Below are 25,388 nucleotides of genomic sequence, written 5' to 3'. Positions count from 1 at the left end.
TATAAATATAACTGAGATACCAAAGAATGTTTGTCTGGATTGGAAGAGATTTTCAAACTGCGCACTGTGGTCTCTCATTTTACTTGTCAAATAGCTGGTCTTGTTTGCTGACATATACCATAGAAAAATTAAAGAAAGTTCAATTGCAATCCAAGTTTTAGCTTGTTTTGAAACGTTTCTTAATTTATTTTGTGTTTATCTCAGAAATACAAAGGCCATAGAATATGTTTTTATTTCATAAGCAATGTGGAAGTGTACTGTTACTACTATCTAGCAATTATATCTCACTGAGTTGTATTTAGTTTCTGTTGACAGGATGGGCAAGTGAATGGAGGCAAATTATTATTATTATTATTATTATTATTATTATTATTATTATTATTATTATTATTATTATTATTTATTTATTTGATTTTTATACTGCCCTTCTCCCGAAGGACTCAGGGCGGTGAACAGGGCATATAAATAGCAATACAAAAGTTTTAAAAAAGATTAAATAAATTGCCCAATTAAAACAGTCAAATATAAAAACCCATAAAAACCCAGACATTCCCCCATCAGGCCAGGCCAGCTTGTTCAAATAAATGGGTCTTTAACCCGCGCCGGAAGGAGCAGAGATCCGGTGCCATCCGGAGCTCCACCGGCAGTTGGTTCCATAAAGCCGGAGTGCCCACAGAGAAGGCCCTCCCCCTGGGGGCCGCCAGTCGACATTCTCTGACCGGAGGCACCCTGAGGAGGCCCTCTCTGTGGGAACGCACAGGGCAGAGTGGAGTCGACGCCGGCAGCAGGTGGTCCCCGAGGTATTCCGGACCAACATTCCGAATGTTGGACAAGTGTTCACCATCTTGCCCTGTTTTTGGTAGTAACTCATAACTCTTCCAAGGACATGCCAGTAACTTCCCTAGATCCCATCCATCCACTTTATCTGCTACCTTTCTCTTCTTTCAAACTTGCCAAGCATAATAATTCATCATCTGCCCCATTGCATGCCCAATTATTGTTTTAAAAAAATTGTCATTGCTTCCTTCCCCGTAAATTAATCTTCTTTTACTTCTCCAGCACACTGTCCATCTTTATCAAATCTTGTGCCCAGGAAAACGATCCATACCCTTCCTTTCTATCTTCATATTTAACACTGCCCTGGATTTTTTTTCACTTTTGAGTTTTACTTTTATAGTGAGCTCTTATCTTCTTAAACAAAATGGCATCATCTGCATATTTCATAATCTTTCAACCTCCAATTTTAATTCCAGACCATTCTTCTAATATATACACAAAGTAAGTTTCAGTGAAAATACACATCCTTATCTCAGTACTCTGTCAAAGGCCTTGCTGCAGTCAGTGAATTAAAAAAAAATCTCTGCACACTCAGTTTACATGAAAAACAACCAATGAGTGGTAAAAAGAAAGAAAAATATTAAAAGCCAGAAGAGAAAAAAATATTCCCCAAATTTCAAAGTGGAAAAGATCCAAGTGGTTTCAGAATAAACCATTATGATAGTCAGGGAAAGGTGAAAGATAAAAATTTGGAATAAGAACAGAAAAGAAATACAGCAATTCAATGAAAATGTATAAGATGGATAATGCAGAAAATATAAGAAGGGGACTTACTATTGCTCCACTGGCTACAGCAAGGCCTTTGACATTTATTCTATCCATATGTTGCCCATGTCACACCTTGCTAGCCCACCTATATTCTTTAATCTTCTAGGTTTAATCTGTATTTTGAAATCAATAGTTCATGGTCTGTTCAACGTCTGCATCTGGCAATATCCTGGCTGATTAATTGCATTCTGTTGCAAATGTATTAATGGTTGGAAGGAGATCAAATGCCACTGCATGATTACAGTTTTACAGCTTTGCAAGAAGATATGATACATGCTGATGGTTGTACCCCATCCAGAGTCCCTACTGATAAGAAAAGTAGCTATATAAATTTGATTGATAGATAGGCAGATAGACAGACAGACAGACACTAAAAATACAAGGTATATGGGTGACTATTATTTAGGTAGTACCAATTTAACTGATCCTTCATAAATATCCCCCAGCCGTAAGAGAAAGGGTAGTCCTCAACTTATAACAGGTAGTCCTCAACTTATAACCACAATTGAGCCCAAAATTTCTGTTCTTAAGTGAGACATTTGTTAAGTGAATTTTGCTCCACTTTATGACCTTTCTTGTCACAGTTGTTAAGTGAAGCCTCTGCAGTTGTTCAGTAGTTACACAGTTGTTAAGTGAAACTGTCTTCCCCCTGGACTTTGCTTGTCAGAAGTTCACAAAAGGGGAACCCGGGACTCATCAACCGTCATAAATGTGAATCAGTTGCCAAGAGTCTGACTTTTTGATCACGTGAGCATGGAGATGCTTCAATGTCCCTAAGTGTGAAAAATGGCCAAAGTCACCTTTTTCCAGTGCCGTTGTAACTTTGAACCATCACTCAATAAACTGTTGCAAAGTGAGGACTACATGTAATTGCCACGGGTGTCTAGGACAGGGGTAGGCAACCTTGGCTCTTTTATGACTCGTGGACTTCAACTCCCAGAATTCCTGAGCCAGCTGAGTCACGATTCATAAAAGAGCCAAGGTTGCCTACCCCTGGGGCTCTAGGATGTTATGGGATAAAATGAAAGCCAGCCCCTATGCCTGGTGAGGTGATTATTAGAAACTGCAAGATGGGAGCGTGCAGTTCCACAAATGGTATGGAAAGATTAAAGAAAACCAGCATACACTACTGAATGAAATCCTTAAAATCCCCAGTACATGTAATATAGATATGCTAATACATATATTTACAAGCTCTCTTCATTTTTTAAAAGGAAAGTTCCCAACGTACTGCTTCGTGTTTGTTTGTTTTTTAAAAAAATAGTAGTGTAATTAGATTCTGGACAAAATGCCCCGCTCTTTCTTAGATGGCGATGAATATACTGTACTTTCCCTTCCTCCACAGTATGGAAATCTCATCTGCTGAATTTGATGGTCTTTTTTACTTACATCACTGAGTGGAGCCATAGATATCTGTCTAGATTATAATCCATTGTACCGTTGATTATTTACTAATGTAATGGTTAATTAATAATTAATTACATGAACAGTTTGAATTGTTTGAAAGATGTCTTCTTTGTGAAAACATTCTTTTTGACTGGCGTTTAAAGTATTGCTTTTCTGAAAAATATTCATGATTCTTCCATTCTATTGCATGGCTCTAGCCATCTTCTACCCCCCTCATCTGACCTAAAATTTATTTAGATGGCTTTTATTTCCAACAATATCTTCCTAGATGCCGTGGCGCTCTCTGCAGGTAATGACATTTATTCTGCCTTCACAACTTTGTTGAACTTCTGTTTTAATTCCTGTTGACAGGAAATAGATACCTTTCCCAAACTGCAAAAATTTAGCTAGGGGCAATTTGAAGAAATTCTTTTTCTCTCTTCTGTTAGACACACATACAAACACACACAGGAACAGACATACAAAGTGAATTTTTGGAAGGAATCCCTCTTCTGAGAAGCATTTAAACAGAAAGAATATTTTTTTTCTACCAAGCGGCTTAATAGCCATGTGTGTTTGCATGCTGAAGTAAACAAAATGAGTTCAAAATGGACAGAATGAAGCAACCATTTTATCATTTACTGACAAAAAAGAAGTAATTGTATTTATTTTGTATTTCTTATCCTAGTCTGCAGATTTCCACAGTGAAAGTAGAATTTTGCATGGCTCTAGTCTAAACTATAGTAGTAGTGAAAATATATTGAAAAGATTTAAGTACTGTCTGATACTAATCAAACTAATCATAGTAGTTTTCAACAATAATAATAAACAGTAAATGAAGCCAAAGAATATATTATACAAAATATAGTAAAGCATTTAACATTATAAACAAAACATCAAAATAAAATAAATTACAAACCATAAAAGCATGGTATCGTTATAAAATATCCAAGCATCTACTAAAATATAAAGTATTTATTTTATATTAAATAACATACAACAGAGAAGAGGCAGATTAGAAAAAGGGAATCCTGTGAGGCTAGAACCACCACAGGAACAGGCAAATCTGAGCTATCAACAATCATCCAGCTTTTTCTAACTAACAAAACCAAATTAGGCTCCCAGCAAAAATGATGTTATATTCCTCTTGGCTGAAAAGTGTACCTTGGGATTATAAATTTCCCAGCTTTCAGGGACTTGAGCAACTTGAAAAGTCTTTAATGCAATGAATTAGAACAGATTTATTAGTAATGGGTCTTAATTACATTTTGAAAAGATTATCTACAGCATTCTAATCAGATCTTTTCAGGGAAAAATAACTGTTCGGCTTTTGTAACCCAAAATGAATGGCTCATCAAAAAAAAAAATCAACCCAGAGTTCTCATTCGAGGCACAAATGATCATATACAAATTATTCTACTTTGGAAACATAATGTGAAGAAGACCTAACTATAGAAAAGGCTATAATATTGGGGAAAATGGAAGGAAAGAGAAGATGACAAATAGCAGCAAGGTGGATGTACTCAGTTACAATGGTGATGGATGGACCTGAAATTCTAGGTTAGAGGTCATTGACACAGAGAAAAATCTATCTATGTGGTCACCAAGAGTCAACTTGAGTTGACTTGATGGCACATAATTAATCAATGAAGGGTTAAGTGCACAATAGACATTTAACATAAATAAAAAAAAATATTTCCCTAAAAATACAATGCATGTTGTCCTAGGCTGCATCAATAGACGGATAGTATCAAGATCACATGAAGTGTTAGTACTGCTTTATCTTGCACTGGCAAGACTGCACTTGAATACTGCATCCAGTTTTGGTCATCACAATACCAAAAAAATAAATAAATGTTGAGACTGTAGAAAGAATGCAGAGAAGAGCAAACATGCTGGAAGATAAAACATGCAATGAACAGGTTGCAAGAGATGGTTATGTCTAGTGTAACTAAGAGAAAGAACTAGGGGAGACTTAATTGCAACCTTCCAATATATGAGGGGGTTGCCCCAGAGGGAGAGAGCTGATCTATTCTACAAAGTAACTGAGGGCAGAACACAAAGTAATGGTTGGAAACTTATCAAAGAGGGATCCAATCTAGAACTAAGGAGAAATTTCCTAACTGTGAAAACAATCAGTGGAAAAGCTTGCCTCCAGAGGTTGTGGGTGCTCCATCACTGGAGGTTTTTAAGAAGACATTGGACAGCCATTTGTCCAGAATAATATAGGGTCCCCTGCTTGAGCAGGGGGTTGGACTAGAAGACCTCTAAGGTCCCTTTTAACTTTGTTATGTTGTTATTGTAATTGCTGTACTGAATTGTCAAAATTTTATCTCTTATCTCTTATGTTTTTGAAATACATAAATAAAATAGTTTTTAAATTAGCCTGGACCTGCTGTATCATATCTACTTTACCAAACTTCAAAACAATTTGCTGAACCATTTTCTCAGTTATAACATTATTGTCCAACAATTCCCAAATTCCTGGATATAATAGCAGTATGTGATTCATCTATTTTGCCCTTAACACAGGGCCATAAAGGTCATTCTCTCATATTGCAGTTTCAAAATCTTCCATATTCCTGGAAATGATTCAGTGGAAGAATTCTTCCTAGTCTAAATAACTGTGGCAAACACTATTTAAGCCCAGTGCCTGCATGAGCGCATTTCCAAGAAGTAAATAAAAAAAATGCACACAGAATTATCTTAATTCAAAATGTAATCAGTCAATAGGCAAAATTTTTAATTAATAAACTTAACCACAGTATAGGCTTACCAATCCACTGGTCACTATGAAGGTGACCCTCCCTCAAAAATGTCAATGAAGAGGTGAAGAAAATAATACACCTAGTTTCAAAACCATATTTTATTTTCTTTGTGTTGAATACCTCCATTGTGCCTATGAGGATCAAATGCATGTAGGAGTTACCAATCCTGCCTTCCTATTTATGCCATGGTATTAATAATCTGTAACTTTTCAGGTAACAGAAAGGGGGAAAATGTAAGCTTACTTGCTTAACAGAATTAATTTCTCATATCACATTTTCTCTTTGATGAATACAATTAATGAATACAAATGATGACTACAATTGAGCCCACAATTACAGTCATATGTCATGATGGTTGCTAAACGAGTCATTGTGTGGTGATATCTGATTTTACATCCTTTTTTGTGCCAGTCATTAAGTGAACATAGCAGTCGATAAGCAAACAAGCAGTCGTTAAGCAAAACCATTGTTCGCTATGGGTGTTTTTTGCTGGAAACTGGATGTAAAAGCTGTTTCCAGCAAAACTGTTGAAAATTGTGGTCACATGACTATGAGATGCTGCAAAAGACCATAGATATGGGTCTGCTGCTGAACATCCAAAATGCAGTCATATGGCCTTGAGGGGTGAGGGGCAGCCATCAGAATTTCAGCTGTCAGTACTACAGATTGTAAATTTTGTAAGTTTATTATAACTTTGAATTTTCACAAAGCGACATGTCATAAATCGAGGACTATCTATAGAGTCAGTTTGCCCCAGCCCCACCCTATCTTGGAAATATCAAGCACTTTGATCTTTTCAAATTGGGCTAAATGCTGGAAAAGCTGACAAAAGAAGTATCGGGCACGAAAGATCAGGCCTACCTGTGAAGGTTCAATTAAACTGACTCATTGCTAATCATGAACAGGAATCTTCTCAACTAATAATTAGCACCTGCTTGGAGTTAGATAAGGATCAATGGAATTCAAGGGAAGTTGGATTTAGTTTACTTGTGGCTACATAAGGATTCTAGGCTGATCCCTCTTTTAACTCTGCCCCCACATTCTGCTACTTCCTCTCTTACATGACATTAGCTAAAAAATCAGTGGGGTTTTCTTATCTCTCTAAGAACCTCCAAAAGGCCAGAATAATTCAGGAACTCTAAAGCAGGGGTCCCCAACCCCTGGGCCATGGACCAGTACCAGGCGGCGGCATGCCAGCAACTGGTCCACACAAACAAGGAAAGTCCCTTCTGCTGGATGCAGACAGCACCCAAAACCATGCCCCCTCCAGTCCATGGAAAAACCTCTCTCCACATAACTGGTCCCTGGTGCTCAAAAGGTTGGGGACCTCTACTCTAAAGCACAGGTTAATATTCTTCAGAAAAAACTACTTTAGGGATTAGCTACGTAGCTAGGAATATTGTGCTAGGTTTGATTGGTTTTCAGTGGGTTGCTGTCTGATTGTTTGTGTTCCTCTATATCAGCTAGTACATTATTTTATCTATTCTTCAGGTTGAGCATGAAGACATTATTTGTATTGATAATTCTCTTGTGACCTGTAGAAACTTTGAGATTCCTGCAGCTCCACTTTAAAATTTATAAACTTTCTATTTATAGATTGGATCATTGTGTTTTCTTTGTAAAATTCTTTTAAATTAACCAACCTGCTAATCATGATCTGGTCAGCACTGTAATTTAGCCTTTTATCTAAATTATGGATTTTCACATTTAGCTTTTCTTTCTTCTTTAATATAGCTGATTTATCTTTTGTGAGATTGATCTTTCTCCTAGAAAAAAGCTATATCCATGATGCTCTGTGCCAGAAGATGTCTTTATAGAAACTATTTCTCTTTTTCTGTTTTGAGCGTTTAATTGCCAGAAAGGCAGCACAGGATGTGTTCTCGCTATTGCATACACTGGCATTGGAGATGAATGCTGGATGAGGTGTCATGTCAGTTCTTCAAGGCAGTCCAGACCAGAAAGCCAAAGTTATGACTTTTATTATTATATTTCAGTCACTTGCAAGTCTGAAGGTACCTCTCCCATCCTTATTTATACATTCCTGCTTTGGGCTCTTTCTCTTATCTGACCAAAATCTTAGCTTGACTCTTCTTCCTGTCCCTCAAGGTTATTCTCACATCTCATTACAGTACATGCCTCCCAGAAGATAAATTATAGTGGCAGGATGTACCATCCCAAAACAAGAGGCAGGAGTAGTTCAGTTGTAAAAACCCAGAGATATTCAGGCAGAGAAGACTTCAGACTTTCAACTTTCCACTTTACAGGTTTACATTCCTTTACAGTATTTGCTTTATTATAGAAGCTGTATATCCGAAACAGGTTAATTCCCTGTGGAAGTTCCATGTAAGAGCATACAAGTGTGCCTTAAGCTGATTGATCTATCTAGCTCAATATTATCCACATTCACTTGTAGGAGACATCTAGATTTCCCACAGAACTCCTTCCTGGTGCCACTTGTGTTAGTCCCACTAGACAGACCAAGCCAGAAAATTAACTCCACAGGAAGACTAGTACCACAGTAACTTTAGATAGGCTATAACAAGAGAATCTTGCAATTCTGGTTGTGCTTTACCTCTCCTCTTTCTTATATTCCAGTACACTAGGCAGGTGTTTGCCTGAGCCATTTCCAAATATTATATTGTTTCTTAGGACTTAAATAATGTTTCAGCCCTCTTTGCCTTTTTCTGTCAAGATCACCTCGATTACTCCCTACAATCTGGAACTATCTCCAAGGGCAGTTCACACAAGGGCAGTTCATACATGAGATAAAGTGGGTTGCTTCACGAGTTCTCACATCTAGTGTGCTATGTCAACCATTTGTATAGTGACAGAGAAATCTTCCTCTTCCACTGAGGAGGAAACTCAAATGATCCAGAATGTTTTCTCACACAAGAGTTCTGTATGTCTACATCAGTATGGATGTAGCTTGGATTTTAATTGGTACTATCTAAATTTCTGAATCCATACATCAGTATGGATGTGAAGCATGGGCTTTATTCCATCCTATCTGAATTTTCAAATGATGGGAAGTGTTTCCACAGTGCTGACCTCTTGGTGGCATGTTTAGGATATGAAAAAATAAAAGGCACTAGTCTACATGATATTATACTCACATGGAAACATCATAGATGTCATATTAATGATCATTAAAATAGGCAATTAGTATTAAAATAGGTAATTAGTAAAATTGGAGCCATTGGAATGTTGGCATTTTAATTTTTGAATCTTGGAGATGTATTGATTTTCTGACAAAACTGACTTGAATTGCCACTGCACTGGGGAGTGCTAAAAATTCACTCTACACATTTTTCTTTCTTTCTTTAACTACCAAATAAATTCTGGAATTCTATTCACATTGCATCAAATGTTAAAACTGGCTTTTAATTTTTATTTTACGGTTGTTCGTTACCAAAAATGGTTATCAAGAATATGAAAGAGTGATGCTTTACCAAAACGGAATAAAATAAAGCTATCTGAATTCATTTAAGATTTTTTCCCCTTGTCTGAATTTATTAAGTCTTTAAGTAAAATTATATCTTGGTATAAAGTCACTGAACTTAATACTTTAAATTAACCTTTAAAAGGTTAGTAATGCGATACAAAAGATCACCACTGCCCACTGCTGAAGGTAATATCCATTTGCTAGCTAATGTTAGTTTGATTTTAAATGTATCTTTCTCTTCAGCTATTTAAGATGATCTTTTCAATGATTTCTTTTTACATTGTATTTAAAAAAAATACTTGGCACAGATTGCAACCTAAATGAGTGGGCTGATACAAAGAATGTTGAAATTCTTCTATACAAACCTAGAAACCTTACTACGAGTCATTGTTTCTATTCTTTTCATTCTAAAATATTGTGTGTGTTTCGATGTACACACACATAGATATTTCATTAGTATAATCATAGCACACAATTAAGCACTCTACTTGTTTCCCTGAGCTACTCAGAGCTTAAGGAAATATATGTATTAAAATATATATTTTTATCTCTTGTATCCCAAACATTCCCTCATCATGCAGTGGTTGAAATTCACACCGTTCTACACAATTGTAGCTTTTGGATTCACTTCCTTTATGTTACTGAAGTTTTTTGTAGTTTTCCCATTGCCTGGAACTTTCTAGACACTGAACTTATTTTTAAAAGATTGTTAAAATGTGATAGAAAGCAGGCTGGATTATTTTCTTCCAGACAATAAAATTATGATCGCTATTTTTAATTGTAATGCAAACATACAGTATTTTTTAAAACCATCAGAGTAAAGGAGTTACGAAAAGAATAGAGTGGAGGATGCTGAGAGAAAGACTGGTGAAAGTCTGAAACAAATGACTATTCAATATGTGTCAATAAATACATAGGGGGAAAAGCTTGTTCTTCTAGAATGCTACAAGCTTTCTATTTCTGATTCTTTCAAATTTTCGTGGGAGCTCCATAATCTCATCTAGCTGATTGAAGGGTTGTGATATGTTTGTTATACAGATAGTCCTCAGTGCCACAGTTGGGGGTCAGCACCATGGTTGCTAGGCAGAAAATCATATGACCACGATGGACTTACGATGTCATTTCCCATCCGCTCATTAAGCAAAACATCATGTGACCACAACTTACGATTTTATTTCTTTATTCTCCATTAATTCTGCTTGTCACAAGCCAGTTGGGAAGCACACAAATGGCAATCACATGATCATAGGACATTATGACCATCATAAATGCAAGAATTAGTTGCAAGTCTCTTTTTTTCAGCATCATAACCTTGAAAAGTCATTAAACAAGGCAATCAGTAAGCAAGGACAATCTGTATGTGCAATCAGCCTTGGGAATGACCCAGTAGCTCTAACTGGGCAAAAGGAAGTTCCTAGTTTGCACAATAAGAGGGATATTGTAGAAAATTCTTGTTTTTCAATTCATATTCTACACCTGAGGTTTTAGGCACAAGCACACAAACTGAACAGGCAACAAAAGATATACCATGTTATGACAAATAGTTTGAAGGAAAGCTTGTACAACCAGATCAAAATTGAAGAAATAAGATGTTGTGGACAAGTCTTCCTAAGATGCTGAGTCATGAAATAGATCTTGATTAAGAAAAGTAATGGGCAGGCAAAAGAATGAGTGATGTATGCGATATTTGACCTTGTTCTTAGAATTTCTATAGGATTCCTAGAAGAGGAAGGATAAGGATAAGACTGACTTTCAGCTGCTGAGATGAGCAAAAAGTTTATGAGAGTAAATTAAGCATGGATTCTATAGATGTCTATGCTGCTATAAATAGTAAATAAAATAGAATTATTACATGAGAAATCACTTTGATTGCAACAGAATATTAATGATCTTAATGTATTAAATGGGGCTTGTTGGTGACAAGAGAGAATATTTACGTCCATTATTTTCATCATTATTAACCCCTCTTCATAGAAAGACATCTGGAAATCCATAGTATTCATCATAAGATATATAATAGAAGGTCATACTGGTCATTATGCACTAAGAACAGGATTATAATTTTAGCTTAAAAAGTGTGGTAGATTTTAGGAAAAAGAAGGAATCATATGGAGCAATGCAGAATAATTCAAGTTGTTGTTGTTTGGCTTGCTTTAAACTTTGTTAGTCCAACTTTCCCTCTGTGAACTCAAAACAGCATCAATGCTGTTCTCTCTCTTCAACTTTTACATATAGACAGACTAACAGACAATAATTGGTCCAAAGCCAGTTAAAGAATCTTAATCGCTAAGTAGGTATGAGTCTGGTTATTTACAGTCCAAATTCTACTACACCATACTATTTAATTTAGAGGGCAGCACAGTGGCCTAGAGATAAAGGCCACTCGGAAAGTTGAGAGTTCAACCCTAGACAGCGACAGATGTTTCTCTGTCAGGGAGCAAAGAGAAAATATCTGCTGTGAACTCTGTGTAGGCATCAAGAAGGGCATCCAGCCAGTAAATGCTCAGCTCCATTCAGTCACCCTAATTCCACCCCGATAAAAGGGATTAGGGAGTTGTAAAAAAGAAATATATATACTATTTAAGTTAGTATGCTAGTTTTTCATAGTAACTTTCAGGTACAGGTTGTCCTCAGTTTATGACCACAAATGAAACTAGAATTTGTATAATAAATTGTTGTGTTCATAAGTCAAGTCAGATTTTTTTTTATAATTTTTACAGCAGTTGTTAAGTGAATCCCCATGGTCATTAAGAAAATCCAATGAGCATTTTTACCACAAACTGGCAAAACAAAATTGTAAATTATGATTGTGTATCTGCAGGATGCTGTCACTGGTCATAAATGTGAACCAGTAGGCAGCATCCAAATTGTGATCACATGACCCTGAGGATGGCACGATGGTCATAATTGCGAGCACAGGTCATAAGTCACTTTTTCTGAGGTTATCATAACTTTAAACTGTTGTTAAATGAAGGGTTGAAAGTGGAGGACAACCAGTGGTGGGATTCAGCCAGTTCGCACCACTTTGGCAGAACAGGTAGCTAATTTTTTGTTGCCCAGGCCCAGAACGGACTTCCGGAAGCGGCATCCACACAGAGAACGGGTTGTTCACATATTTGAATCCCACCACTGAGGACAACCTGTATGTTAGAATTAAATTCCCATAATTGCATGCCTGCACAAAGAAAGTGAGTCTTCATATCTGAATGGCAGCAGGTTGGGTCCAAAGTATGCAGTGCTGGCAGCTCTGTTCACATTACTCATTTCAGAGTAAGACTGCAATAAGCGGGTCTAAAACCAGTAAGGAAATAAAACAGTTTTCCATATATTTTTCAGTCGGTTTTCTTGATCTTTCTTTTACACTCTCCTCCCGTTCGCTTTGCCCCATCCCTCTTTCTCACTTGGTGAGGCATATTGAATAAATTCTGAGCCTTGACAAGAGAAAGATTCAGGACATTCTGGGTGATAGGCAGTTTGTTTAAGTTAAAATGTCTTGTAGCAATTCGCTTCTTCTTCTAAACATAGCTTTATTTTAGTTTTATTTTTCATTATACATGTATTATAATTTATGAAAGGGAATAAAATACAAAACAGCAAAAAACAGAAAAACATACACCCAACAGTAACAAAAAGAAAAAGGGAAAAAATGTGTTTACAAAAGAGAAAATAATGACCCAAACAACAGTTAAGTCCAACATTAAACACAGGAAAAAAAATCCATCCTGTCTGGCTGCTGAAAAGAAAATGTAAAAACCTCATAAATTCTCCTCCTTTTGCATAATAGTTATAAACTGTCATCCTTATTTAATAAGAAAAATATATAAGCAAATATTTCAAATGAGGAGGTCTCTATCCAATAATTGAATCAAGCCAACCTCTAATTTATACATAAAAAATGAAAGAAAAAAAGTAAAAAAAACCCCCACAAAACAATAGTCAACAGGTTAGCCCAAATATTACACTAGTCTTCAAATGTATCCAACACCTTTCTCCTCCTATTGTCCCCACAACAGCCGCCCTGTGAAATGGGTTGGGTTGAGAGAGAGTGATTGGCCCAAAGTCACCCAGCTGGCAATCTTAGCCCAGTCAAAATATATATAGTTTTCAGCAGAGACAAACGCCCCAGAAAATCCAACACTATACCTGGATTTTTCAGTTCCATTCAACTGAACACGTAGCCCATTAAGAGTAGGTATGCACTTGGAGGATAGGCCTGCCTTATGCTAACTGTCATTTTCTTCTTTTGCAAACACTTCCAGGACTTACGGATTCCATCGGCCGTGATAAGCAAAAATTTAAAAGAATGGTGCGCATTTATCATAGTCAACACTGCAAGAAAACTCAAGGTCAGATGGGATTCTGCATCCTCCTTCATGATGGCAAATCTTTGTAGGAATGAAGAGGCAGCCTTACATCTTTGCAAACTAAATTGAGTTTCTCCATTCCCAGAACTTTGTTGTCACGAGGGAATGATAAAAAGTCCCATACTCTCCTTCTTACAAAGGGTAGGATCTTACCAGTGCTGCGTGTTTTAAAATTCCTTTCCATCTTAGACATTGCTAAGTACTTCAATAATGTTGTGCACTAATTAAGATAAGAATATTGATTTTTTTTTTGGTTGTGGAAGTTTGTTCTCCTAGTCAGGAGAATCCATATTTCATTTTTATAATTACTTAATTGTTAATTTTGGGACATGCATTTTATTAATAGTCAGAGCAGCTTACTGGTGGAACATCCATGCAAAGTCTTGGGAGTTGTTTTTTAAAGAAAAATTAAGTGGAATCAAGAGTACCTTTCTTATAGTCTATGGACAAATATTAAAGAGCAATAGCACTTAAACTTATACACTGCTTCATAGTGTTTTACAGTAAGTAGATACATGGGTTGTATACTTGTAGACAACCAGCAGACTCTCATTTAATGCTTAATATTTAATGAAGTATTCCCTCAAGTGGGAAGAACATTTTTCCCTAAAATATAAATGTCCTAGCTATTATGGTTCCTTTTTCTCCTCTACAGTATTGTCTGGACTTGCTGATTCTTGCTGAATCAGCATGTGAAAGTCATGGCCTACAGGTTTTGGCTGGTGCACCATTTGTGGCGAGTCTTAGACAAATGGGCAGTGGCCACTTTAAGGGGATGCTCTTGAAGACTATTCAGAAGCTATAGCTGGTGCAAAATGCAACAGCTTGTCTGATCATAGGTAAGAGCCATGTAGCCATATCATATCACTGTTGGGAGCAGTGACTATTTGCTTCTGTGTGACTTTAAAAGCTCTGTTCTATCCATTAAAAGAAAGTTATCACCTTCCCTTAATATTAGTGAACTAAAAGTATATAAAAGAGCTGCCCTGTTTTAAGCATCACTTCTGAGATTTGCTTCACACTGCTGCACAATATGAATGCATAGGTGTATATAATATCTGTATCATAAGTCTGTTTCTCTGCCTACATGTGGAAATATAAGCTGCATTGTGACAAACCGTTTTTCATTCTCCAGCTACAGAAATATGACTATATTTTGTTATGCATTATATTTTCTCTGATATCCCAACACACGATAGTACCACATTTACAATGTGGTGAGATGTTATGCAGTCTTTAAATCAAAAGTGTCTAGACCCCCCACCATCCAGTTATTTATTTTTAGTTCTGAGTAGGCATCTAACAATATATGATTATCAGACATTTAAGGAACAAAAATACTAAACGTAAGTAGAAAATTAGGCTTGCTCCCTTATCTCTGAAAGGAGAAAGCACATCATTCATTATCGCTCACATTTGCACTGATAGTGTTAACTGAATTCAGACTACACACAAAAAATAAATACAGGTGCTAAAAATACAATGGTTATATTTATGACCAGCAGGATATTCTTTCATTCAAATTGACTTGACGTGAAATGTATGAGTAAGGATCCACAAAGATTTTTTTTTCATATGAGACTCTTCGTTTGACCTGCCTTAAAACATAATAATATATTAATGAGTCATTTTAAAAAGATCATATTAATTTCCCTATCTGTGGTCGTAAAGACAGCATATACCTAATCAGGTTTGCCCTTTCAATTAAAGTTGTCCTAGGACATTCTATTTAGTCAGCACCCTGAATGGATCATTAAAATTCTCGTTCGGTAAGAGTTGTGAACGGAGCACTGTTGTTTTTAAATTCCATTAAATCCAAATGGTCTTTATCGCCCCATGACCACTGTGACTTCAATCAGCCAATTTAATTACCTTACAAAATTGTTGGCACACGCAGCAAAGAAAAAAACAGGAAGGGCTGTGACGTTATCAAATTGAAATCTTCCTCTCTGCTCTTTAATCTGGACCAGTCAATAACCATGCTCTGCATCTCTTTCCTTCCTTCAGGGGACTCTTAACCTCCACTTTCCTCCAAATGTCTTGCTCTCTCTCTCTCTCTCTCTCTCTCTCCCTTTTTTTTTTTTTTGCTTTTAGAATTTTACTATTGAAGCCTTATTTTCTACCTTATTGCAGCCCTTCCCTTTAGCGCACAAGATTTCCCCTGGTCCCTGGTAACCAAATAGAGGTGGGTGAGTCTGGGCTTCTCACGGTTACCTCTAAGCAGCTTTTCTACATCACCCCTAAATCAAAAGGTCAAAATTATCTCCCGCTATACAAACATCTTCAAGCACAGTTTAAGCACCTGCAGAAAAATAGTGAGGGGGTAACGATGATTTATTCAATTTTAATGTGTTAATACATAATTCAGCTTGACTTTTATTTTCCTTTGCAGAGGATTGACTGCAAGAACCAGCAAGAATCATTTTCTGGACTGAGAGAAAACCTTTGTAAAGAAATCTGACTTGAAGCCCCTGCTGTGGGCACATTCAAGGAAAAGACACTATTACCATTCAGGAAAAGAGCACGGAAAGCGCATGGACAGACCCAATACCAGCCTTTTTCACTCCCTGTACCTATAATAATGGCTTTGTAAAAGCAACCATCCAGCTGTCAGTACTATATCATTACATCGCCATTAGCAAGAATATCGTGCAGGCCATTCTGTACTAAAGCCCTCGCTGGGTTTTATTTCCCATCATCAAGGATAGAATAGAAGGGGAGATTTAATTCTGGCTGTCTGCATGGCCATTTTCATTTCTGACTTCTTTCATCTACCCCCAAGAAAAGCAACAATAACACACCTTCACTAATGATCAGGTCACATTGTTTGTTGTCACTTCTGATATTCTAACCAGAGACCATTTCCAACTGCCTTCAGTTAGCTGTTCTAGCAGAAGTCGCACCAAAGAGTTTTAGTTTTTACCTTGTCTATGAAAGTCTCTATTTCTTAACCTTCCTATAAAAGCGTGAGCATCCTTAACCGGCTGCCGGGACTCTCAGAATGTGCTCGATAATGGAATGCCATTATTTCAACCATAATCTTTAGAGTGCTCTAAAGTTTTAAAGAAGTGCTAGGTACGGGTGACAATCCATAACAAGATTCACTACATTGTGCTGTCAAGTTTAACTCTCCAAAAGTTATAGTGGATTCAAGATTTGGCGGTCACCACTACATAACCAGAATCTTTTCTGCTCCAGAGGAGTATCTGTATTTCGTATAAATGTTCTCCCTGGCTCCAGTAACTAAATTCCCCTTGTCAGAATATTCACTAAAACAGCATATTGTTTAAAGGTCATGTACAAACAAAAACAACAGTCATAAATGTTAACATCCTTTTATGCCCAGTTTGTTCCTTTCGTTATTCAAGATGCCTGTTATTATATCATAATTTTCCAAAAAGGTAATCAGGCAGACTTGAATCAAGAGGCCTGCAAGTTCAAGAGGCCTGCAAGTTCAGAATTTAGAAAAATGCACGCACAGTAAAAACATCAGAAGTCCTTGAAAAATCCAAATGACAAAATGCAAGAGTCTTTCTACTACAAAAAAAAAATGACTCTCAAAATGTTACTTTACCAATTTTCTGAACTCGGTTAAAAGTGCTGATTTTAATTTTTAAGTTTGTAAACTCTTGTTATTTGCTAAGTTTTTTTATCTTGTTTCTGGACCTAACAGCCTAGATGAGAGTCCTTCTGAAGATGATCTTGTCACTCATGCAGGAATGTTCAATCACTCTATCACTTCTAATCTACCCTCTCACAAAGCACAACTGCAAAACCTAAACTTCCAAGCCAGGTGCTTCCAAAGCATTGAAATTCAATTTACTTTTGATAAGTGAATTGGGAAAATCAATTATCTTAATTTAATTAACTTTAAAATAAATAATGTCTTTGTTTCATCCTGGCCATGCCTACCTTTTTTGGCATCCAACCCTTGAATGAGAGGCTAAATGCAATTCTTGATCTATACTTTCCTTTTGTACTACTTTCATCATTCTAGCCATTATCTGTCCACTACAGGATAAAAACCTCTTCTGCATGTTTCCAACCAATATGGTCTTGAATCTTTGTAGGACATATCTGCTTTGAAGCTAGAGCTGACCCTTATTCTTATTCTTCAGTATAAGTATATCTTTTTCAATTTGAATCTTCTTTTAACCATTCTTTCATATTGCTTTGCTATGATTTTTTTCTATTTTTTTATTACAAACAGAGCTTGTTGCATTTCTAACACTAAGAAAGAAACCAAAGGCTATAATAATAAATAATTGGTTCAAAATATAAAAATAATAAAATATGCTGCCCCCTCGGCTGCCATTATATATTTGAATACCCTTCCTAGTTTTAGGAACAAAGAAGCCCAAAGAAGACAATACAAGAAGAAGAAGAAATGAAGAGATGCTACATTTTGTGGCAATAAGTAATGTACTACTCCCTCTAAGAGGTGAATAATGTAGGATAATTTAGATCAAAGTGAAGAGTAAACTCAAGTCTTATATGTACCATACCTTTAAAGATAATTTGTTTGTGAGCGCTCAAAGGCTATACCTCATGTTGGGCCGCAAAGAAATTTCAAAGGAAAATAAATGGTTAATTCACAAGAAACATGGAACTAAGTAATGCAGACCTCCTTGTCTTGAAGCTCTTCATCGTAGAGATGATGGCGATGATGATGATGATGATGTATTGCCAATTCATGTAAAGAGAAGGTTAGTATTATATTTCCAAAGTGTTTGATTCTATATTATATGGTACTTCATTAGTTATGACTAATAGTTCCAAAGGAAGAATGGGGTATTCATGCTGTTTGTGACATAATCTCAAAAGAAAAATTTACATGTTGTCTAGATTTTATTCCTTCTGCAGTAACTTATTTTCCACACTTCTCAGAAAATTTATTTCTATGCTGTATATATTTTTATTAACTTTGTATCAAATTTTAAATTCTGAGTTATATCTCTCAGTCTCTGTAGTCCATTGTTATGGAATTACAGAAAAACACCATAAACAGATAAAAATTGTATTTGCAGTCAATCTTTATGGTCCATTGTGCATGTTGTGAGTAAAATCAATTTAAGATTTTATAGAAAATATCATGAAATGTTTGAAACAGTTCAAAACTTTCTATAAACTGAAAATGTTCTATGCATTATATTATATTAGTGTTCATGAAAACTATAGATTACAAAAACAATCAGAAAATCTATGTTCATTCACTTAGGAGATAGAATGCCTCTTCCAAGATCCTGGTTATTTAGCAGCAAGAATATAATTTAACTCAAAGAAACAACCTGTCTACTTTTATGCCACAGCTATTATTCATATGCAAATGTATGCAAGTAGATGAATTGAATACAAGTAATCTAATATAGTACCTATACATTGGTTGTGATTTCTTTAATAAGATGACATGCCTAAATTTAATAATTATTTTCTTAAGACTGATAGATCTATTGTACACAGAGACACTATTATGAACAGCTTGTTGAAATACATAAATTTTCATGCCAGCAGGAAAAGTTTACAGATGTTTAAGTGAGGAAGTAACTGTGTATAATAGGTTTGGCATAAAACTGATTTCAAAAGAGAAATGCTACCAGTTTTTCAAAAAAAAAGGAGAGCAAAAAGCCTCAATATTAAAAACATGAAAGTCATAAAAGCATGAAGCTGAATTGTGCACATCGATGCTTAGAGATGGATGTGCAGTTTTACGGAGGACAATGCAAAACAATGGAATGAGCCTTCCATTGTATCAGCCTAATCTGCCATAGATTATGTTTTTATGATTAATTCGATTACTTATTTATTTTGGTGGTTGTCCTTGTATTGCTGTCTTGTTTTCAACTCTGTAAGTTGGCCAGGAGAACACTGGTATGGTGGTTTAAGCATCAGGCTAGAACCTGGGAGACTTTTGAGTTCTTCCTGCCTTGGCACCAAGCCAGCTGGGTGACTTTGGGCTAACCACTTTCTTTCAGCCCTAGAAGGAGGCAGTGTCAAACCACTTCTGAAAAGCCTTGCCAAGAAAACTGCCGGAACTTTTCCAAGCAATCTCTGAGAGAATCCCACAAGATGACAGGGTTGCAGACACAATTGCATAGAAGAATAAATAAATAAATAAATAAATAAATAAATAAATAAATAAATAAATAAATAAATAAATAAATGCTTCCCATAGTCCAATGAGATGAACAGCTACATAAATGTATTAGACTTTGGGGGGGGGGGTTTCAAAAGACCATGTATTTTGCCCAGTTCTGAAATGATACCGCAATGTACCTATACTCAGTGGTAATTCTAAAATAAATCAGTGCTAAGCAAGAGCCTTGGTGGAGCAGTGGGCTAATGCCTCCTTAAGTAACACCAGCTGCCTGCAATTAGTGCAGGTTCGCATCCCACCAGGCTCAAGGTTGACTCAGCCTTCCATCCTTCCGAGGTAGGTAAAATGAGGACCCAGATTGTTGGGGGCAATTAAGCTGACTTTGTAATAATGCCGCTTGGGTGTGTGTGTGAAAGCCCTAATAAGCAGGCATATACATAGAATGAAGGCTACTGCTAAGCTTGTAAGCCGCCCTGAGTCTTCGGAGAAGGGTGGGATATAAATGGAATTAAAATAAAATAAAATAAAATAAAATAAAATAAAAATATATTAAAATATTTGTGTGGAAAGAAGTGCCTTCAAAATTAAGGACCGTTCACTGAACCGCACACCCTCACAAGTGTTTAGCTTTTGTTTGTCTGCCACCTTCTCTTAAAGAAAGAATCTAAAGATTGAAAGCTTTCATCAGATAGTTTAAATAAATATCTGGAAGACCAATTTGAGACTCCCGCAGCATCCTTTTGCTTCTGCTGAGCCTGGGACTGCCCCATTGCAATAAATCTTTCCTTGGGCTTTTCTCTCACTTTAATGACCCTTTCAGATCTGCATGTAACCACCAGGATGGTGTTCTAAATCTTTTTCTTTCTTTTTTTGAAGGCTTTTTCCCCCTCAGAAAGATTCAGAAATATGCATGTTTGTTGGTGGCAAAGAATAAGCTAGAGAAACAACAGGCAGCCAAAAGCAGATCTGTTTTCTTGGCCAACAATCTGAATTGGCATTTGGTTTTTATTTCACTGGCCTAGATGGCCACTGGCCTTGGTTTCTCTTTCTCTCTCTTCCTCTCTCCCTTCCTCAGGACGAATTATTATTGTCTAACATAGGGCTACCGCTTCTAGGCTGCAGAACCACTAACTTACTGTTACATGCATCTAATGGCAAGAAATACAAAAATAAGGGCAATTTTTAACCACTAACATAGTAGCTCTATTCTAGCCCCACTTTCCACAAAGGATGACTGTACAAATGCTGTACAACACTTATGTGCAAGTGTTAATGGGAGAAGCACAGGCAACCTCTGTCTTGATTTATGTGTAATGGAGTTAAAGATTCCCAGAATAGCTCAGAAGAAACTTGGGGAGGAAAAGAAATGGCAAAATTATTTGCTCACTATGCTTTAGGTCAGCAGTTGTCAACCTTTTCTCCACCGTGGACCCCTTTAGATACCTTTTGTGGCCAAGGACCATGGCCCCAGACCACCAAGACTTAATTCAAGATTTAAATCATAACATTTCTTCAAGCCTTTGTGGACCCCTTGTGACAACATTGTGCCCCTCCCCCCAGGAGTCTGTGGACCACAGGTTGAGAACCACTGCTTTAGATCAAGGAGCAAAAAGCCACAGGAGAACTAGTTGTGATGGAGCAATTAAGATGCCCCAGGAATAGGTTCAAGTCCGCCCTCAGACACAGAGACCCTTTGGATGACTTTGGGTCAGTTGATATTTCTTAGGCTTGTTCTGAGAAAAATTGGTGGAAGAGTACAACATATATTCCCTTGAACACCTGGTGAAAAGATAACAGTCTAACATGTGTTGGATGAGGCAGGGAGGAGAAGGGACAGAGTAAAAAGAGCAGGGGACTGGTGGTTGGAGAACCCCTACTCCCAATGTTCCACATTCAATGGAGTAGAAAGAGCAAAGAGCCAATGTCTAGGCATGTTCTCTTATCTGCTCAAAGGATGCTTTCTTCCTTTAGCCAGATATTCCATCTGAATGGAACTTCTGATTATTTGGGTGGATCTCATTCGTTTTCCATTTCCCTACACTGGTTGTTTCCTACTCCAACCATCCAAGGAATTGCTTTTATTGAAGTTTGAGCACACACAGTCCCTGCACACACACACACACACACACACACACACACACACACACACGGGTCAATGTTTCAACAAATTATTTTACATTCTCCAGTGAAACCAGGCAATGTGCACAGCTGACAATTACCAGGGTGCTCTCTCCTCCACTATCTCCAGTTTTGTTGCCTCTGATCAATAAAACTATGCTGGGAAAAGGCAACCTCTGAAATCTCCAGATTTCCTGCCTTTTCTGCCTCAGACATCTTCTGTGGCAGAAAAAAAGCTCTAGTTGCTGTTTATTCATATCTCTTTTACCCAGAACATAGTTTGAGGACCAGGAATGGTACCTGATTCCAATGAAGTTGAGAAAAATTTAGATGGGCTTAGGGTCCATTGCTCCCCCATTGGAGTTACACAGACTTAACACACCCAGATCAATCTTCCACTGGACAACTCTGGAGAAGTGAAAAGGAACCTCTGGAAAAAAAAAATTCCAATGCTTGGCGAAGGAGGGAGTGAAAACTTCATTGTCTGATCAATTAACATTTCACTGCAAACTATTCCTTGAAACAAGCCTGATGGGATGCAGTTGCCCACACGGTCAGCTTTAATTAACCCCACAGAACCTCTCTGGTGAAAGTTGCAGGGAAAGCATAATACTGACAATCCGAAAGCCCAGCGGATGTCATTGCTCAGTCACGCTTAGTGACGGTGTTCCTGTCACGAGCAACATTCCTCTGCTTGGTGCTTTCAGCAGGCTATGAGCCATGCCCCACAGGTGTTTCAGAACTACCTCGTGCCTCATTCGAAAGCAGGAGGGGTTCCTGAAGATGGTTGCTAAGAGCAACGGGCCTTGAGGGGGGCCAGGAAGAGAAAGAGGCAGGAAAGATAGCTAGGAATAATCTAGCTGGCCACATAAAGACCACTTGAGCATCCTCACTGCTCCCCTGATCCCAGCTGCGCGCACACACAAAGCAGAGCTGCTGATGCCCACTGGAAAGGGAATGTTTTAGTGGCAGGAGAAGACAAACATGCCTTTATTCCAATATTATTTATCCCTCATTGTCCTAATACTGTAACAACAATCCAGAATGATTCCCATCGACAGGAGCTTAGCTGTGGGCTGCTTCAATAGGCACCAGTGTCTCCACCTTAACTTTTTCTTTCTGCCAGACCAACTTTTCCGGGATAGATTTACTGCCAGAGATGGATGACAAGACGCCTGAGCTTGAACCTTTCCTCCCCAGCATTTTCTAATTTACTTGTATTTTACTCCTCCCTCCAAAGCTGGATTCACACGCTGCTTATTAAATACCAAGGAGCGATAGATTTCTCAAGGAGGCGGGATGGAAAGAGATATAAGCTCTTTTGGAAAAAAAAAGTCGAGACTGAGATGTCCCCTTTAAAAAAAAACAAAAAACCAACAGCCAATACTACCGCTGACCACAGCCATCCAGCACCTCTTTCGGAAAGAAAGAAAAAACTCTGACCTTCAGGATCCTACTAGAGAGTGACTACTTAAGGACACAGTATTAACACCTCCAGCCCAGGGACTCTGCTCCTAAAGAACTTGCCTACAGCCCCACTTTAGAAGCCCCCGTCCTTCTCTGCCACTGGCTTCTGGGGCGGGGGTGGGGAGTTCCTAAATTGCTGTTGTAAGGCACGCTTCCTCCCGAGCAATGCCCTTGCCTGGCTCAAGGTGTGCGTGCTTCACCTTCTCGACATCGGTGAAGAACCCTTCACAGATCATTTGATGGAAGGCGGAATGGGGCGGGAAAGAAAGTTCAGGAGTTTCCAGAACTGCCAGCTGGCCAACAATTGACCCGCGGCTTGTAAACCAAGGAAACGGCGCGAGAGGGACCTTTCTGTCCCGACCGACATTTCAAGCTAGAGCGTCTGACTCAATCAGACGGACAAGGACTTGGATCCCGCCAAATCAGAGCCAGCCAACTTCGAAACACCCCCCAGATGCTCACGCGTACCCAACTGCAACTCGGAAAAGACCACACAAAGCCAGCTTTTTTTTTCTTTTCTAAAGAGAAGTCCAGCCCGGGTTGGCTTGGCTTGGCTTGGCTTGGCTTGGCGGGGCGGGCGCTCCTGGCTAGTGGCTCCCCTCCGCTTCTTTCGCTTGTTAGCCGCTTTGCTTCGAAGTCAGACGATCGGAGGGGCGCCTTAAATGCAACCGGGAAGAGTCTAAACATCGATTAGCCCGGAAGTAGCTTCATCTCCGCTTCCCTCCGACCTCCCTTTCCTTCCCTGACAAAATCCTGGGGAACACGCATAAGGCAAAACCGAGTGGGGGGCGAGGAGGAGGAGGAGGAGGAGGAGGAGGAGGAATAAACGGCCGCCTTACCGAATCTCAACACATGTGTGGTGCCTTGAGAATATCCAATCCACATTAAGCAAAGCAGGAGCCGAGCGGTGCCTCTGAAGACTGGATGAGTTAGAATCGGGGAAATAATCTTCATGGTGTTTTCCTACGCACACCCGCGTCGCTTCCCTTTCGGGCCCCCTTTGCTTCAGCGTCAAGGTTTCCCCCGCGGTCGGGTTAAAGCGCCAAGGAGCCGTGGAGAAGAAGTGCCTGGCCCTGAGACGCGATCACGGCATGGTCACACCGAGGCAAGGGGACTCTCTCCGCTTCCCGACGCCACCAGCCCAGCCTGCATGATCTTCCTTCACTGCGCCAAGGAGCAGCAGCCTTCGCCTGCAAGGAATGGTGGGACATCCATGGTAGCCGGGCGAGCGGGAGCGGAAGGAGGGAGAGAGAAGAAATCCGGGAGAAATCCAGACCCAGATGTTGGCGCGCTGGCCAGCCGGGCGAACCTAGGAGACAAGCAAGAGAGGAGGAAGGGGAGGGTGGGGGGGGGGCAACAGAGAGAGAGAAAGAGAGATCAATAGGCGATCCGAGCGGGCGAAACCTCCACCGTGCAAGAGGCGGGCGCTCGCTTGGCCGATGGGTTTCCCTTCCACTGAACTGCCGCACAGCTTCTGACGCGCAGCCAAGATGAAGTGTGAGAAACGGGAGACAGCTCCTCTTGTCTTGAGGCCGCCAGCTAAGGCGGCCTTCTCTCTCCCCTCCCCCTCGCCGGCTTCTCTCATTCAACCGAGGCCAAGGCCGACCCAGCCTTTCGGAGTCAACATGTACATTTTGAAAGAAGCGTGGCTTCTGTGACGCGCCTCGCGTTTGGATGGGCCCCTTCCCTGTAACCTGTTGTTTTCTGGGTGATGGGCAGATTCCTAGTTAGCTGGACTCGGTCTGCTTGCCTGGTCTAAGACAGCCGAAACCGAGACTCAACAGAGTCTGCGGAAGTCTGGGTCGAGGGAATGGCAGGGACGGACGGGTTTGCATCCCGTATTCACCTGTGTGGAGCCCAAGTCCCATTCTGGGCTCTTCTTCGACATTGCTCCGATTTGATTTCGGTGGGATCGGCGTCGGTTTCAGCCCAAAGCCTTGAAACAGAGAGCGGATCGATTGCAATAAAAAGCCGTTTCAGGCTTTTAGCACGAAGAGCAAAGAAGATCGCTCTGTCAAAATTAAGTCACCTCTGGACTGATGGGTGGCAGAACATCCTTTTTTTAAGAGTTGGGGGAAATGACGTTTCTGTTGATTCTGAATGTATACAAAGAACCAATAGGCATTTGCTTTCCACAAAGTATT

The 25,388-nt window shown here is 38.8% G+C and overlaps 1 protein-coding gene across 1 annotated transcript in view; it reads right to left on the bottom strand.

Moving 5' to 3' along the window:
* Nucleotides 1-24,198, bottom strand: part of GRIK2 (glutamate ionotropic receptor kainate type subunit 2) — a gene marked incomplete at both ends in the record, with an annotated part of 532,047 nt that extends 507,849 nt beyond the window's left edge. Inside the window, one exon of the mRNA XM_083352959.1 lies at nucleotides 24,084-24,198. Coding sequence (XP_083209085.1) covers nucleotides 24,084-24,198 — 115 coding nt within the window. The remainder of the gene's footprint in view (nucleotides 1-24,083) is intronic.
* Between the last annotated feature and the right edge of the window lie 1,190 nt (nucleotides 24,199-25,388).

The sequence above is a fragment of the Vipera ursinii genome, assembly GCF_947247035.1.
Source record: "Vipera ursinii genome assembly, chromosome: 1".
Classification (NCBI taxonomy): domain Eukaryota; kingdom Metazoa; phylum Chordata; class Lepidosauria; order Squamata; family Viperidae; genus Vipera; species Vipera ursinii.
This window is presented reverse-complemented; position numbering and strand designations above follow the sequence as displayed.